General features: G+C 45.2%; 2 protein-coding genes across 4 annotated transcripts in view; both read left to right on the plus strand.

The window, feature by feature from the left end:
* Positions 1–15,592, plus strand: part of LOC132875932 (uncharacterized protein K02A2.6-like) — a 32,570-nt gene that overhangs the window by 6,528 nt on the left and 10,450 nt on the right. For 2 of the 3 annotated variants that reach the window (XR_009651894.1, XM_060913090.1), the window contains exon 1: positions 15,002–15,344. The exons of the other annotated variant lie outside the window; for it this stretch is intronic. The gene's annotated coding sequence lies outside the window, so the exon portion shown is untranslated. Of the gene's footprint in view, positions 1–15,001; positions 15,345–15,592 lie in introns of those variants that run through there. 3 annotated transcript variants of the gene reach the window in all.
* Positions 438–9,384, plus strand: LOC132875933 (N-acylneuraminate cytidylyltransferase B-like). Its single transcript, XM_060913091.1, has 8 exons — positions 438–1,272; positions 5,963–6,105; positions 6,664–6,819; positions 7,288–7,421; positions 8,020–8,114; positions 8,232–8,403; positions 8,510–8,675; positions 8,796–9,384. The coding sequence occupies exons 1-8, from the start codon at positions 1,088–1,090 to the stop codon at positions 9,008–9,010; spliced, it is 1,266 nt and encodes a 421-aa protein (XP_060769074.1). The 5' UTR covers positions 438–1,087; the 3' UTR covers positions 9,011–9,384.

The raw sequence follows: 15,592 nt of genomic DNA on the forward strand, positions 1-15,592 counted from the left end.
AGCTTATTATGGTGATATATGACGTATTTGAGAGACTTCCACAGAAAATTAAGTTTGCTTCTTTCATGGGAGGGAAATCAGCTCCCATTGGCTCCCACGTAATTCGAACTATGTCGACAATCGAGATAATTACATGACAGGCTATAATTAAGATGAGGTGGCTGTACTTTTTTCCTCCCTTGTTTGTTTCTCACCACTGGTTTCTCTTTTGTTTGAACTTGCTCGTCCTGTTTTCTGGGGCCAGCAGAAGACTTTTGTTACTGAAATTTAGCTTGGTTTTTTTAGTTACTTATTTATAATGCTTTACATTATTGTAAGGATAAACATTATATTTTTGTTAATATAAGCGAAGCTAAAAAAAATAAAAAATATCAAGTTATATATTTGTTCATACCTGTTTAAACTTGTTCCGTTTAAACAAATTATAAAATAACTAAAAGAATGAGTGAGTGTGTGTGTGTGTGTAAAGACTGGTCTTTCCAGCTGGGGGACAGTCACACACAGACGATCAGCAAATTAAACGCAAGTGAAGTCTATTTATATCACGCTTTTAACAACACGCACGCACGCACACACACACACACACACACCACAGCTTTATATTAAAATATTTTAAACATATGAACTCATTTTATCCCTAAATAAATAAATAAATAAATAAATCCCTGATGATGAAGCCTGAGGCGATGGTGATGAGGAGCAACTAACTGACACAAGGAAGAAACCTCGAGAGGAACTCCAAATGGAACTCATCTCCATCTGGGTGATAACAGGTAGTGTGATTATAAATAACTCATTTCTGTAAATGTATGTCCTATAGAGTCACAAAGAAACTCGTTACAGCTTGACAGGAAGTCTGTTTAGAAAACCACATCATGACCTGGTTTGTAAAACAGACAGAAGGTCTCCTGTTATATCCGCCTTTAACTGCTGGCCCTCCTTTCTGATGAATGACGTGAACCGCGCGAGACGGAAATAAGGGGGTGTGTTGATTAAAGTGAGTGGGGGAGTGTGCAGTGGTGTGCAGTGGTGTGCAGTGCAGTGGTGTGCAGCGGATTCGCCCTCATTAGCAGCTGTGCAGAACAGCATGGAGGCAGCAGGCGGTCCGAGTGAAGTCTCTCTGAAAGGGAAGAGAAACGCGCACAAAGCGGCGGTGATCCTGGCGCGAGGAGGCAGTAAAGGGATCCCCCTGAAGAACGTGAAGGTCCTGGCTGGAGTTCCTCTCATCGGCTGGGTGATCAGAGCAGCACTCGACTGCGAGCTTCTCGACAGGTAGGAAAGAAGGAGTGAACACAAGTTGAATCAGAAAACTCTCTTCTCCTAATGCCATGCCTTTCTCCCTCCAGCTGAAGGTCAAGGATTTAAAGTGTGTGTGTGTGTGTGTGTGTGTGTGTGTAAACTTGAGAAAGAGCTGATCCCCTCTCCCCCAGCACTGCAGCTCTTTCCCAGTGAATGAGTAACAGCAGCTAATGGAGGACAAGTGAACAGGAAGGAGCGCAGCATGAACATCCCACACTGAGGGGGAAATCTGGAAAAATCATTCATGACGTCATGCATTGAATTAATCGAAGTGGGAATGAAGGTGTTTAGTGTTTCATGCCATATCAGGAAGTGTCACTGGGGACTAGATTTGTTCTTGTTCAAAATAGCACCCTTAAATAACACATTATTAATTCAGGGAAGCGCACACTCCAAAACTAAATGAAACTAAACCATTCATTCATTCATTCATTCATTCATTCATTCATTTATCTGTTTATTTATTTGATGTTTCCTCTGCCTGTGTCTGCTGGATTGTAGTCAGCAATTTTTTTTGGTTTGTTTGGATTTGTATCCAACAGATAAATATTGCTGTCAAAGGTAAGCAGAAATAAGTGTTTATATAAATTTTCTCAAAAAAATTTGCAAAGTGACTCCTATGCACTTGCATTAATCACGTGACCACACGTCCACATTGACATGGAACACAAAGAATGAAACTGTCATTAGAGAAAATGTGCAAAACTCGGACTTGCAAATTAGGCGACAGCATCCATACAGCCCAGTTTACCAAAATACTCAATGCCTGAGGACAGGGGCACCGCTAGAAATTTCAGGCCCTATGAAAGAATATAATATCCCCCCCCCCCCCCCCCCCCACACACACACACACACACACATGTTTCTGGTGACCTGACTTGTTCATGATGGTGTCCAATCTACTGATGGTTCACTACCAATTCTGCTTCTACCGTGTGCAGCTAACCTTAGCGCTGGATTGGAAAGCAACAAACCTAACTTGGTGTCATGCTCTGGCTCCGCTTACACAAGACTGCACTATTGCCGCTTTTCCACTACAAACGCGGCTGAGTCGGGCTGAGCCGTGCCGTGCTGAGTCGGGCTGAGCGGGGCTGTTGGAGTTGCATTTCGACTACAACCGCACTGAACCGTGCTGGCTGGAAGTGGGTGGACACATTGGGTGGAGTTAGCGAAAGTGGGTGGACGTCAGGTGATGCCGTTAAGCAGCGCAAACAGTGACATCAGTGACCTTTTAAGCGGTAGTCTCACAACCCGGATAGTTAACAATAAACATGGAGGACATGGAGTCGTTAGTGTTGCTGGTCTTGGTGCTGTGGCTTGTTGTCACCGACAACGCGGACAGATACTGGCAAGAGCGTATAGATGAGCCGAGGCGCATAAGGCTTCAGAAATTCTCGTAATTCGTAATTCTTCTCCTTCCGGGTTTGCGGTGTTTACAGATCCCAGCGTGCTCGCGGGGCGTGTGTGGGCATGTGAGGACACTCCTCCTCACCAATCAGTGCACAGGGGAGTGTCTGCTCACGCCCCCAGCCTTACTCGGCTCGGTTTGGCTCGCTTCAGCCCCACTCCAAAACCGTACGAGTTTTAGGGGCTACGCAGGGCTGAAGCGACCCGAGTCGTGCTGGTTTTTGGTAGTCGAAACGCGAGCCGTGTCGGGCTGAAGTGAGCTGAAGCGAGCTGAAGTGAGCTGAAAAAGGGTAGTGGAAAAGGGCCATATGTAATGAATAGGGAGGGGGTGAAATATGAAGACTATCTATTCTAATAATTTTGTGGAAAATGGAAAACCAAACCAGAAAATTGTTGTATTTGCTCATTTTAAGAGACAAAATTTAATAGTTTAAAAAAATTTAAATTAACTTACACATGGTATTAATATTGTCCTCTGAGGGCCCTCTATCAATGCTGGGCCCTTAGAGTCATCCTAACTTCCCCCCCTAACAGCACCCCTGCCTGAGGACCCTCCAGGTCTTCTCTTTAATGTCACACAACATATCAATTTCCGACTCACAGCCGTGGTCATACAGTGGACTTAGTCTGCTCAGCTGGGGTCACAATACACCAACTCTCCGGTCTTGACCTTAATATTTCTGACCACCTGGCAATCACTGACATCCCTGCTCCAACTCCGAAAAAGAAACACATAAAATATCCTTCAGGAATCTCAAACCCATCTCTCCCTCAACTTTCTCATCTGTTCTTGCTAGTAAAATCTCTGCTTCCCCTCCCCCACTGTCTGACAATTAATCTGAACTGGTCAGCTACTATAACCCCACCGTCTCCTCCTGCCTAGATCAGCTGGCTCCCATTAACACCAAAATTGTGTCATTTCCTCACTCAGCTCCCTGGTATACTCCTGAACTCCACCAAATGAAATCCCGTAAGGCTAGTATCTCACTGGGCTGCGACAGCTTGCGACAAATTGCGAACGTCATTCGTGAGAGAGTTTCAAAAGTGTCTTGAAACATTCGCAGGGCTTCTCAATTTCCTTGCATGAGTCGCAAAGTGTCGCTCCTTTGTCGCTGAAGTTTTGAACATGTTCAAAAAATTAGCGCGACAAAATTTCTCTCAAAATAGCTGCAAATGCGTCGCTGGTGTCACAAAGCTGTCACGAACCCTTCTCAAGTCAGTTTCCATGAGACAGGAAGTGCGAGCTAGTATCTCACTGGGCTGCGACAGCCTGCGACTAGTTGGAGACAACAATTGTGGTAAAATATGCAAATATCAATTCAGTGTGATTCCAAGTGAAAATTGTCACTAATTCACATCGCAATTGTTGTCTCCAACTAGTCGCAGGCTGTCACAGCCCAGTGAGTTACTGGCTTAAGTGGCAGCTTGAAGGACTCTTCAAGAAAACTGGTTTAACAGTGTATCTTCAAGCCTATTCAGACTACCTTCAACTCTACAAAGATGCCCTCGCCACAGCCCAGTCCAACTACTACTCAGACCTCATACAGTCTCGCTCCAGCAATCTCAAAGATCTCTTCTCCCCAGTAAACAAAAATTTCAAACTCATTGATAATACCTCCAAATCCTTCACAGTTGAAAAATGTAACTCATTTCTCTAATTTTTTTTCAAACCAAAATCGACACCATCTACAAAAATCTGGCCAACTCTCCCACCCTCCCCACACTCCCATCTGTATTCCCTCAATTTACCATGCAGCCTCTGTCTCAGTTCTCCCCCATCTCTGAACCAGACCTATCAGAGCTTATCACTGGGATGAAAAACTCCACCTGTGTCCTAGATCCAATACCATCCAAACTCATTAAGAACTGTTTCCCAACTATCTCTACACTCATCACAGAAATCATCATCAACTCCTCTCTCCATTCTGGCTTTGTCCCCCAAACACTCAAACTGGCTGCTATAACTCCCATCCTCAAAAAACCTGGACTTGATCCTGATGACATGAGTAATTTCCGCCCCATTTCCAACCTTCCCTTTTTGTCAAAAATACTGGAACATGCTGTTGCTTCTCAACTTAAAGCTCAGTTAACCTCCAATGACCTGTCTGAACCGTTTCAGTCTGGTTTCTGCCCTCAGCACAGCACTGAATCAGCCCTCCTCAAAGTCACCAACAACCTTCTCCTCTCCTCTGATACTGGCCACCTCCGTATTCTCATCGTTCTTGACCCCTCTGCAGGTTTCGACACTATGAACCACACCATTGTTCTCTCTCACCTTGAATCCTCCTTTAACATCACTGGAACAGCCTTCTCCTGGCTGAAGTGTTATCTCACAAACCAACAAGAGTTCATTAACAACTGCACTTCCTCCTATGCTCCTCTCTCACAAGGTGCCTCCCAGGGTTTGGTGCTTGGTCCCCTCCTGTTCATCCTCTACATGCTTCCCCTTGCTCATATCATATGTCACCATGGATTCCATTGCTATGCTGATGACGTTCAGCTTTCCATCTCCACCAAATCCATCACCGCTGCTACCCACTCCACTCTGACCAGGTGCATCACTGAAATCAAATCAAAGCCAACTTTCTCAAACTCAACTGCGATTAAAACAGACATGCTTATCATTGGCCCCAAATCACTCTCAAAAACACTCATAACTTCTCCCTCATTACTGATAACTCGACCCTGTCCCCCTCACTGTACATTCAGAATATTGGAGTCACTTTTAACAGTAACCTCACCTTTGAATGCCACATCAATCTAACCATCATAATAACCTTCTTCCATTTAAAAAAAAACATAGCATGTCTTTGTTCTTCACTCTCCTTCCCTGCTGCCGAAACTTTGATCCATGCTTTTACTGCATCCTGCTTGGATTACTGCAACAGCCTCTGTCCTGTGCTTCAGGGTTCCACCCCGCAGGGACTGCCACACCAACTTTTTATTTTTTAGTCTCCAGATGAATGTTTATTGTTCTTTGGCAGGTTCACTTGTGTTACTTATGTGACTAGATGTGCAGATTGGCATGAAGTGCAAAGAATCTTTTTGCACAAGAGTGAAACTGTTAGAAGAGAAAATGTGCAAAACTCGGACTTGCTAATTATATGCCATATGATTTCTTATACACTGCTCCTGATATATAAAATGCAATCAAAGAAATAAATACAATATAAGATTATTAAGCAATGAAGTTATCTAGATGAATTCTATGTGAGACGTGTGTGAGACATGGTGTGATGTGTTCTCTGGTTCTCAGCGTCTGGGTGTCGACAGACCATGATGAGATTGAGAGGATTGCCAAACTCTGGGGTGCTCAGGTGATTCGCCGGAGCCCTGAAGTGTCCAAAGACTCGTCCAGTTCAGTGGACACCCTCCGCGAGTTCATCAAATTGAGGCCAGGTACATGAACTGCAGGGACATTTGCCACCTGTCTGTGGGTCATAAAGACACAGAGGCGTAAAGAATTCCAGCCATTGTTACTAATTTGTGTTATTTAGACTGTGAGATGTGAGCGTCATTATGGTTGATGATACATTTCTATCAATAATTGACACAGAGCTCAGTTAAGATAAAGAAATATAGCTGAGCATCTTATTAGTAACTTTTTATAGGCGGGCATGGCTGGGGATTGAAGTGCTGTATACAATGTTGAGAAATACTGGAAACAAAATTGATTCAGTTCAATAAAATGAGCTAGTTCCTGTTCTCACTTGCATTATATGAGCTATAAAACATTACATTTTATACGCTGTGCACTTTATTTGAAATCATAAAATGATGCAGGTGCGCATGAAGATGCTTTAAGGAGGAGGACTTCCAACAGAACGTTTAAAAAAAAAAATGACCATGACCCAAACCCCAATAATAAACAGTTATCATCTCATAACCATCCAGTGTGAACAGAACTCCAGACATTACACTTTTCCTGAACACATTTTTCCCTCATCTGTGTTTTAGAGGTGGACATTATCTGTCACATCCAGGCCACGTCTCCATGTTTGCACCCGTACCACATTAAAGATGCATTAGAGATGATCACGGAGGAGGGATATGACTCGGTGTTTGCTGTGGTGCGCCGACATCAGTTCCGCTGGACTGAGGTGAAGAAGGAAGGTATGATGAGTGAGGACAAAGGTGTGTGTGTGTGTGTGTGCGTGGTGACATGCGATGACTGAGTGTCCCATCCAGGGTGAATTCTATCGCTTTGACCAAAATAAATCACTTCCTGAAAATGAAGGACTGAATAAATATTTCAGTAGCGCTCAGTCCCTTCTGTGTAGGATTTGCCTGATTATGAATTTGAATTTTTAATTAATTATTAACATACTAATCGATCAGCTGGAATCAGATTTAAGTTTTGTGTGCAGCATACTGTACATATTTATCAGCCCCAAATATTTTCAATCAATATGAAAACTGAGCTCTCACATAGGCGACGTGTTCCAATAATAAACCACTGCACACCTCTAAGAGCTTCTATCCTTCTGGGCTGGAAACATGTCAAAGCAGGGTTTCTTAGCAGCAGTTTTAGTCCCAGCATTAAGGGTACATGCTGCCTCTCTGCTTGTATTCCTGTTCTAGAGGATAAGAATCCTGTTTCTCTGAACCTGGACACCACCAAGAGGCCACGCCGTCAGGACTGGCCAGGCGAGCTCTATGAGAACGGCTCCTTTTACTTCACCAGGAGGGAACTTTTGGAGAAGGGCTTACAGCAGGTACAGTATCCACTGTGAGCGATTGATCTCTACACACATGCGTGCATCATTAATATGATGGAGTGACACTGAACATGCAGTACATCAAAAAAATACAAATGGAACAACTCACAAAATATAACCTCGCAGGGCTGGGCTGCAAAAAGGATGAGGGAGAGTTCACGAGGAGATGTTTATCCAAGTTTTATTATGATTATTTCAAATTTATAATTATACTAAAATCATAAGATGTGATTTAAAAATCCCCAGTGTTTCCTACACTTCTATTATCTGCTGTTATTCTTGGAAATTTAAACTACTTTATCTGCACTGAAATTAAATTGAAGTTTAAGGTAAAGGAGAAATAGGATTGCAGGTAATCTGCGTACTTTTACTATCAAAATAAAACCAAGGGTAAATAAGGTCTTAAATCCAATCCTGTTTTTTTTTTTTTTTTTTAAAGCTCCAAGTTTGGTGCAAATTATTAATAATAATAATAATAATAATAATAATAATAGATAAACCTTGACTGTAATCCAGATTTGAATAAAGGTTAATCCTGGTTGGTGAGGTCCGAGTCTAAGTTACAGCATTGTTTTCTTCTCCATATGAAATGAAGGCTGGCAGATTGGCCTACTATGAGATGCTTCCTGAGCACAGCGTGGATATTGATGTGGACATTGACTGGCCTGTCGCAGCAGAAAGAGTCCTCAGGTAGGGACGAGAACATCTCTTTTTCACCGCTGATACTTTACCATATGAAAGACACTTCATCAGCTGTGTGTGTGTGCATACAGTATATACAGATGAATCGTTACTGGTCTTTGGCAGGTTCGGTTATTTCGGACGGGATAAACCTGCAGTGTTCAGGTTGCTGTTCTGCTCTGTGTCCGGCTGTCTGACTGATGGACAGGTTTACATGTCGGTCTCTGGGGAGGAGCTGGTGTCCATCAATACACAGGACCTCAGTGCCATTCGCCTGCTGCAGAGCGAGAACATCGAGGTGTGACTTCTCTGCTCTTATGTAGTTCCAGAACATTGCCCTTTATTTTTTATATACAGTGTGTTCATAGTTTTGGTCTCCTGATCCATTTGGTTGTGCATGTCAGGTGATCCTGATCTCCTCCAGCAATGACCCAGTGTCTGAGGTTCTGTCTGAAAAGCTTGCTCAGCGTGCAGGATGTGTTCTCCGCTCCAGAGTTGAGAACAAACAGTCTGAAGTCGAGAGTTTGATGAAAGAGCGAGACCTGCAGTGGGGAGACGTGGCCTACTTTGGTAAGACTCCAAGCAATTTAATATTTTCCTGAACTTGGTGTCAGTGACTTTATGGATGCAATCTGAAGCACATTTTTCATAGTGAACTAAAGTGTTCCTGGTTGTTTTCTTTGTCCTCAGGTATGGATCTGCAGGATGTGGAGTGTTTATCCAAGGCTGGATTTAGTGGGGTTCCTCCAGGAGCGCCTGCTGCCTTGGTCATCGCCTGCAAATATATCTGCAAGAACGGCGCGGGCCGCGGAGCGCTGTATGAGTTTAGTAATTACCTTCTACAACTGAAGAAGAAAGCCACTTCATCCCCAGATCAGGACAAGATTGATAGGAAGAATTTTTAGAGGGAATAAAGTGTGGGGTTTTTGCCATGTTGGATTTCAAAGGTGTTCATTTAAATTCTGTCCCCCCCCCCAAAAAAAAATTCTGTTCTTGGTTGGTGGTTTGGTGGGCTGTTATTTTGATTAATCACTGGTGGTGATTTTTAGGGTTGTTATTATATAATTAAATGTGTGAATGCTCAACTTGTGGTGGGATGTTACACCTTCAAAATCCAAAGTTGCGGTGTAGTGTCCTCTAAAACCACTGGTGATTTTAGTCAGAACGATGATTCACAAACACTGAATTCATACAACGTGCACTGTGTCTATGGGCTGTATGTAGGATTCATAAAATGAAACCCAAATCAAATGACATTAAATGCAATAATTACAGTAAATACATTGGCTCTCACTTCTTTTGTGTACAGTGTTAGTCAGGAAAATCAACAGTAAAATTCTGTGAAATCATGACATAAAAATTCTGTAAAGCAAAATACAGTGATAGTGTTTATTTACCAGTATGATGATGTATAATCCCCTCCTAGAACTGCCACCTTATTGTGGTGGAGGGGTTTGTGTGCTTGAATGATCCTAGGAGCTATGTTGTCGGGGGCATTACGCCCCTGTTAGGGTCTCCCAAGGCAGACGGGTCCTAGGTGACAGGCCAGACTAAGAGCAGTTCACCAAAACCCCTTATGGATAACAATCGATCAAGGACCGTGACGTCGCCCGGTATGGCGCAGCCAGGGCCCCACCCTGGAGCCAGGCCTGGGGTTGGGGCTCGTATGCAAGCGCTTGGTGGCTGGGCCTTCGCCCACGGGGCCCGGCCGGGCTCAGCCTGAAGCGGTGATGTGGGCCCGATCTCCTGTGGGTTCACCACCCACAGAGGTAGCCGTAGGGGGCTGGTGCAATGTGGATTGGGTGGTAGTTGAAGGCAGGGGCCTCGACGACCTGACCCCCGAACACAGTGGCTAGCTGTTGGGACATGGAATGTCACTTTGCTGGGGGGAAGAGCCTGAGCTTGTGCAGGAGGTTGAGAGGTACCGGCTAGAGATAGTCGGGCTCACCTCCATGCACAGCTTGGGCTCCGGAACTCAGCTCCTCGAGAGGGGCTGGACTCTCCACTTCTCTGGAGTTGCCCATGGTGAATGGCGGCGGGCTGGTGTGGGCTTGCTTATAGCTCCCCAGCTCAGCCACCATGTGTTGAAGTTTACCACAGTGAACGAGAGGGTCGCCTCTCTGCGCCATAGGATCGGGGAGAGGGCTCTTGCTGTTGTTTGTGCCTACGGGCCAAATAGCAGTCTAGAGTATCCGGCCTTCTTGGAGTCCCTGGGAGAGGTAGTGAGAGGTGCTCAGACTGGGGACTCCATTGTTCTACTGGGGGACTTCAACGCTCACATGGGCGACGACAGTGACACCTGAAGGAGCGTGATTGGGAGGAACGGCCTCCCCGATCTGAACCCGAGTAGTATTTTGTTATTGGACTTCTGTGCTAGTCATGGTTTGTCCATAACGAACACCATGTTTGAGCATAGGGGTGTCCATAAGTACACGTGGCACCAGGACACCTTAGGTCGGAGGTCAATGATCGACTTTGTCGTTTCATCGGATCTCCGGCCCTATGTCTTGGACACTCGGATGAAGAGAGGGGCTGAGCTGTCAACTGATCACCACCTGGTGGTGAGTTGGATCCGCTGGCGGAGGAGGAAGCTGGACAGACCTGGCAGGCACAAACCTATGGTGAGGGTCTGCTGGGAACGTCTGGCCAAGCACTCTGTCGGGGAGGTCTTTAACTCCCACCTCTGGGAGAGCTTCTCCCAGCTTCCGAGGGAGGCGCAGGACATTGAGTCTGAGTGGACCATGTTTTCTGCCTCTATTGTTGACATGGCTGTTTGGAGCTGTGGCCGCAAGGTCTCCGGTGCCTGTCATGGTGGCAATCCCCGAACCCAGTGGTGGAGACTGGAAGTAAGGGATGCCATCAAGCTGAAGAAGGAGTCCTATCGGGCCATGTTGGCCTCCAGGACTCTGAGGCAGCTGATGGGTATCGGCAGGCCAGGCGTGCCACAGCTCGGGAAGTTGCGGAGGCAAAAACTCGGAACTGGGAGGAGTTCGGTGAGGCCATGGAGAAGGACTATCGGTCGGCCTCGAAGAAATTCTGGCAAACCGTCCAGTGCCTCAGGAGGGGGAAGCAGTGCTCTGCCAACACTGTTTACAGTGTGGGTGGGGAGCTGTTGACCTCGACTGGGGACATTGTTGGGAGGTGGAAGGAATACTTCGAGGATCTCCTCAATCCCACTGTCTCATCTTCCACTGAGGAAGCGGAGGCTGATGACTCAGAGGTGGACTCATCCATTACCCAAGCCGAAGTCACTGAGGTGGTTAGCAAGTGGATGAGATCCACCCTGAGTATCTCAAGTCTCTGGATGTTGTGGGGCTGTCTTGGCTGACATGCCTCTGCAACATCACGTGGCGGTCGGGGACAGTGCCTCTGGAGTGGCAGACTGGGGTGGTGGTCCCTCTTTTTAAGAAAGGGGACTGGAGAGTGTCCTCCAATTATAGGGGAATCACACTTCTCAGCCTCCCAGGGAAGGTTTACTCCAGGGTACTGGAGAGGAGAATTCGGCCAATAGTCGAACCTCGGATCCAGGAGGAACAATGCGGTTTTTGTCCTGGTAGCGGAACACTGGACCAGCTCTATACCCTTCATAGGGTGCTCGAGGGTTCATGGGAGTTTGCCCAACCAGTCCACATGTGCTTTGTGGATTGGGAGAAGGCATTCGACCATGTCCCTCGTGGTATTCTGTGGGGGGTGCTTCGGGAGTATGGGGTTCGGGGCTCTTTGCTAAGGGCTGTCCGGTCCCTGTACGAACGGAGCAGGAGTCTGGTTCGCATTGCTGGCAGTAAGTCAGACCTGTTCCCAGTGCATGTTGGACTCCGGCAGGGCTGCCCTTTGTCACCGGTTCTGTTCATAATCTTTATGGACAGAATTTCTAGGTGCAGCCAGGGACCGGAAGGAATCCTGTTTGGGAACCACAGGATTTCATCTCTATTTTTCGCAGATGATGATGTCCTGTTGGCTTCTTCAAACCAGGACCTTCAGCATGCACTGGGGCGGTTTGCAGTCGAGTGTGAAGCAGCTGGGATGAGAATCAGCACCTCGAAGTCAGAGGCCATGGTTCTCGACCGGAAAAGGGTGGCTTGCCCTCTCCTGGTTGATGGAGAAGTCCTGCCTCAAGTGGAGGACTTTAAGTATCTTGGGATCTTGTTCACGAGTGAGGGAAGGATAGAGCGTGAGATCGACAGGCGGATCGGTGCAGCCTCCGCAGTGATGCGGTCGCTTTACCGGTCCATTGTGGTGAAGAAGGAGCTGAGCCAAAAGGCGAAGCTCTCAATTTACCGATCGATCTATGTTCCGACTCTCACCTATAGTCATGAACTTTGGGTAATGACCGAAAGAACAAGATCGCGGATACAAGCGGCCGAAATGAGTTTCCTTTGCAGGGTGGCTGGGCGCTCCTTTAGGGTGAGAAGCACAGTCACTCGGGAGGAGCTCGGAGTAGAGCCGCTGCTCCTCCACATCAAGAGGAATCAGCTGAGGTGGCTCGGGCATCTTTCGGATGCTTCCTGGACGCCTCCCTGGGGAGGTGTTCCAGGCATGTCCCCCCGGGAGGAGGCCCTGGGGAAGACCCAGGACATGCTGGAGGGACTATGTCTCTCGGCTGGCCTGGGAACGCCTTGGTGTTCTTCCTGAGGAGCTGGCTGAGGTGTCTGGGGAAAGGGAAGTTTGGGCTTCCATGCTCAGACTGCTGCCTCCGCGACCTGGCCCCAGATAAGGGGAAGAAGACGAGACGAAACGAGATGTTGTATAATGTCAAACCGAAAGTTATTATAAATTTTAAAATAAAAATTGCAAATAATATTGTATTTTATTGTGGAAAACACACATTTTTGTATTTTGTACAGAGAAAAGTTGTATCCTTCACAACAACATAAATTATTTCTTTTACATTTTAGCAGTGTAAAAATAACATTTAACATCTGTGATTATTAAATCCAGACAAATGCCTGTGAAATTAACATTAAGATGCAGTAAAATCATGACATCAAAAATCTGTAACAAGAAAAACAATGAATCAGTGTATAATTTAAAGCAATATATTGTAAAAAAAAAACAGAACAATGAATAATTGTTAATTTTACTGTTAGTATATGTGAAAAGGATCATATTTCCTTGCAGAATTTGTTACTGTATTATAAACAGAAAAATTGTAATATTTGAACAGTTAAAATTACAATATGGCTTGTTTTAAATAAGTGAAATAAACTGCAGCCTATAGCATTTTACAAATTTATATGTTGTGATTTCCAGTTAAATGCTGTAACTAGTATAACATGAAGTCTAGAATCAATATAAACTTTTTGAGAATTGAGATCTATTTCACAGCTTAGCATAGCAGTTTTCAAACTGCAGGTACAGTGGGGAAAACAAGTATTTGATCCCTTGCTGATTTTGTTGGTTTACCCACTAAGAAAGACTTGATCAGTCTGTAATTTTAATGGTAGGTGTAGTCTAACATGTGGAGACAGAATATCAAAAAGAAAATCCAGAAAATAACTTTTAAATATTTATATTAATTTATTTGTATTTTATTGAGAAAAAGAAGTATTTGATCCCCTAGTAACCATCAAGAGTTCTTGTTAATACAGACAAGTTAGACTCTCCAAATTACCTTGTCACCTAAATTGAAGACACCTGATATCACTAATGACTTGTGTAAAAGCCACCTGGTCACAGAATCAATCAGTTTGTCAGACTCCAAACTCTCCAACATGGGAAAGACTAAAGAGCTTTCTATGGATTTAAGGGAGAAGATTGTAGACCTGCACAAGACCGGTATGGGCTACAAAACCATTAGCAAGAAGCTGGGCATTAAGGTGACAACTGTTGGTGCAATTGTGCGCAAGTACAAGACTCACAACATGATCATCAATCGACCTAGGTCTGGGGCTCCAAACAAGAGCTCACCTCGTGGGGTTTCCAGGATCATGAGAACGGTGAGAAATAGACCTAATACAACACGGGCAGAGTTAGTGGATGATCTTAAAGCAGCTGGGATCACAGTCACCAAGCAAACAGTTGGTAACACTTTACACCGCAATGGTCTAACATCTTGCAGTGCTCGCAAAGTACCCCTGCTTAAGAAAGCACATGTGCAGACCCACCTGAACTTTGCCAATGAACATCTGAATGACTTGGAGAGTGACTGGGAGAAGGTCTTATGGTCAGATGAGACCAAAATTGAGCTCTTTGGCATCAATTCAACCCGTCGTGTCTGGAGGGAGAGACATGCTGCTTATGACCCTAAGAACACCATCCCCACTGTCAAGCATGGAGGTGGTAACATTATGCTTTGGGGGTGTTTTTCTGCACAGGGCACAGGGCTACTTCACCGTATCAATGGGAGGATGGACGGAGCCATGTACCGTAAAATCCTAAGTGAAAACCTCCTTCCCTCTGCCAGGAAGCTTAAAATGGGTCATGGATGGGTCTTCCAGCAGGATAATGACCCAAAGCATACAGCCAAGGGAACCAAGGAATGGCTGAAGAAGAAACATATCAAGGTCATGGAGTGGCCCAGCCAGTCTCCGGACCTGAATCCTATAGAAAATCTATGGAGAGAGCTGAAGCTCAGAGTTGCCAAGCGACAGCCACGGAATCTTGATGATTTAGAGGTCATTTGCAAAGAAGAGTGGACCAAAATTCCTCCTAATATGTGCAGAAACCTGGTCATCAACTACAAAAAACATCTGACCTCTGTGCTTGCTAATAAGGGGTTTGCCACAAAGTACTAAGTCCTTTTGGCAAGAGGGTTCAAATACTTATTTTCCTCAATAAAATGCAAATAAATTAATACAAATTCTTTAAAGTCGATTTCTTGATTTTCTTTGTGATATTCTGTCTCAGCATGTTAGACTACACCTACCATTAATATTACAGACTGATCGAGTCTTTATTAGTGGCCAAACCAACAAAATCAGCAAGGGATCAAATACTTGTTTTCCCCACTGTACCAATCACAGAGCAGCACCGTTTGTGAACTCTTCTGTCATTGGATGCTCCTTTATTGTGGGAGAAATTGGCGCAGAGCATACGGACTTGGAGCTGTGGGAGCAGAGGTAGTGAGGAGCAGTATCGCCGAGAGAAGTATCGAGGAGGAGCAGAAACAATTAGCGATAAGAAGCAGAGAAGAGGAGGAGCAGAAACAATTAGCGATAAGAAGCAGAGAAGAGGAGGAACAGGGACGATGAAGAGTGGGGACAGAGGAGCCGCAGTGTGGAGGAGCAGAGACAAGGAGCGGTAAGCTAACTGACTTTAGCCACTGTAACATCCTGACTGTATGTCCTGAAAGGGACACCGTAGCCCCTGGGCATTATCCCAGTGCCTCCGCGAGATTTGTATGTTATCTTCTAAATGGTGGAATAAACGACCAGTCAGTTATGTCCAGTGTGCGTCCCAGTATTCTTATATAAGTTAGTTTAACCAGTGTGCAAACAGGGAAACATTACATGGTGTCAGAGTAGAGGCTCGACTACTTACGTTCTGAT

Source organism: Neoarius graeffei, chromosome 28 (genome assembly GCF_027579695.1).
Source record: "Neoarius graeffei isolate fNeoGra1 chromosome 28, fNeoGra1.pri, whole genome shotgun sequence".
In the NCBI taxonomy this organism is placed as follows: Eukaryota; Metazoa; Chordata; class Actinopteri; order Siluriformes; family Ariidae; genus Neoarius; species Neoarius graeffei.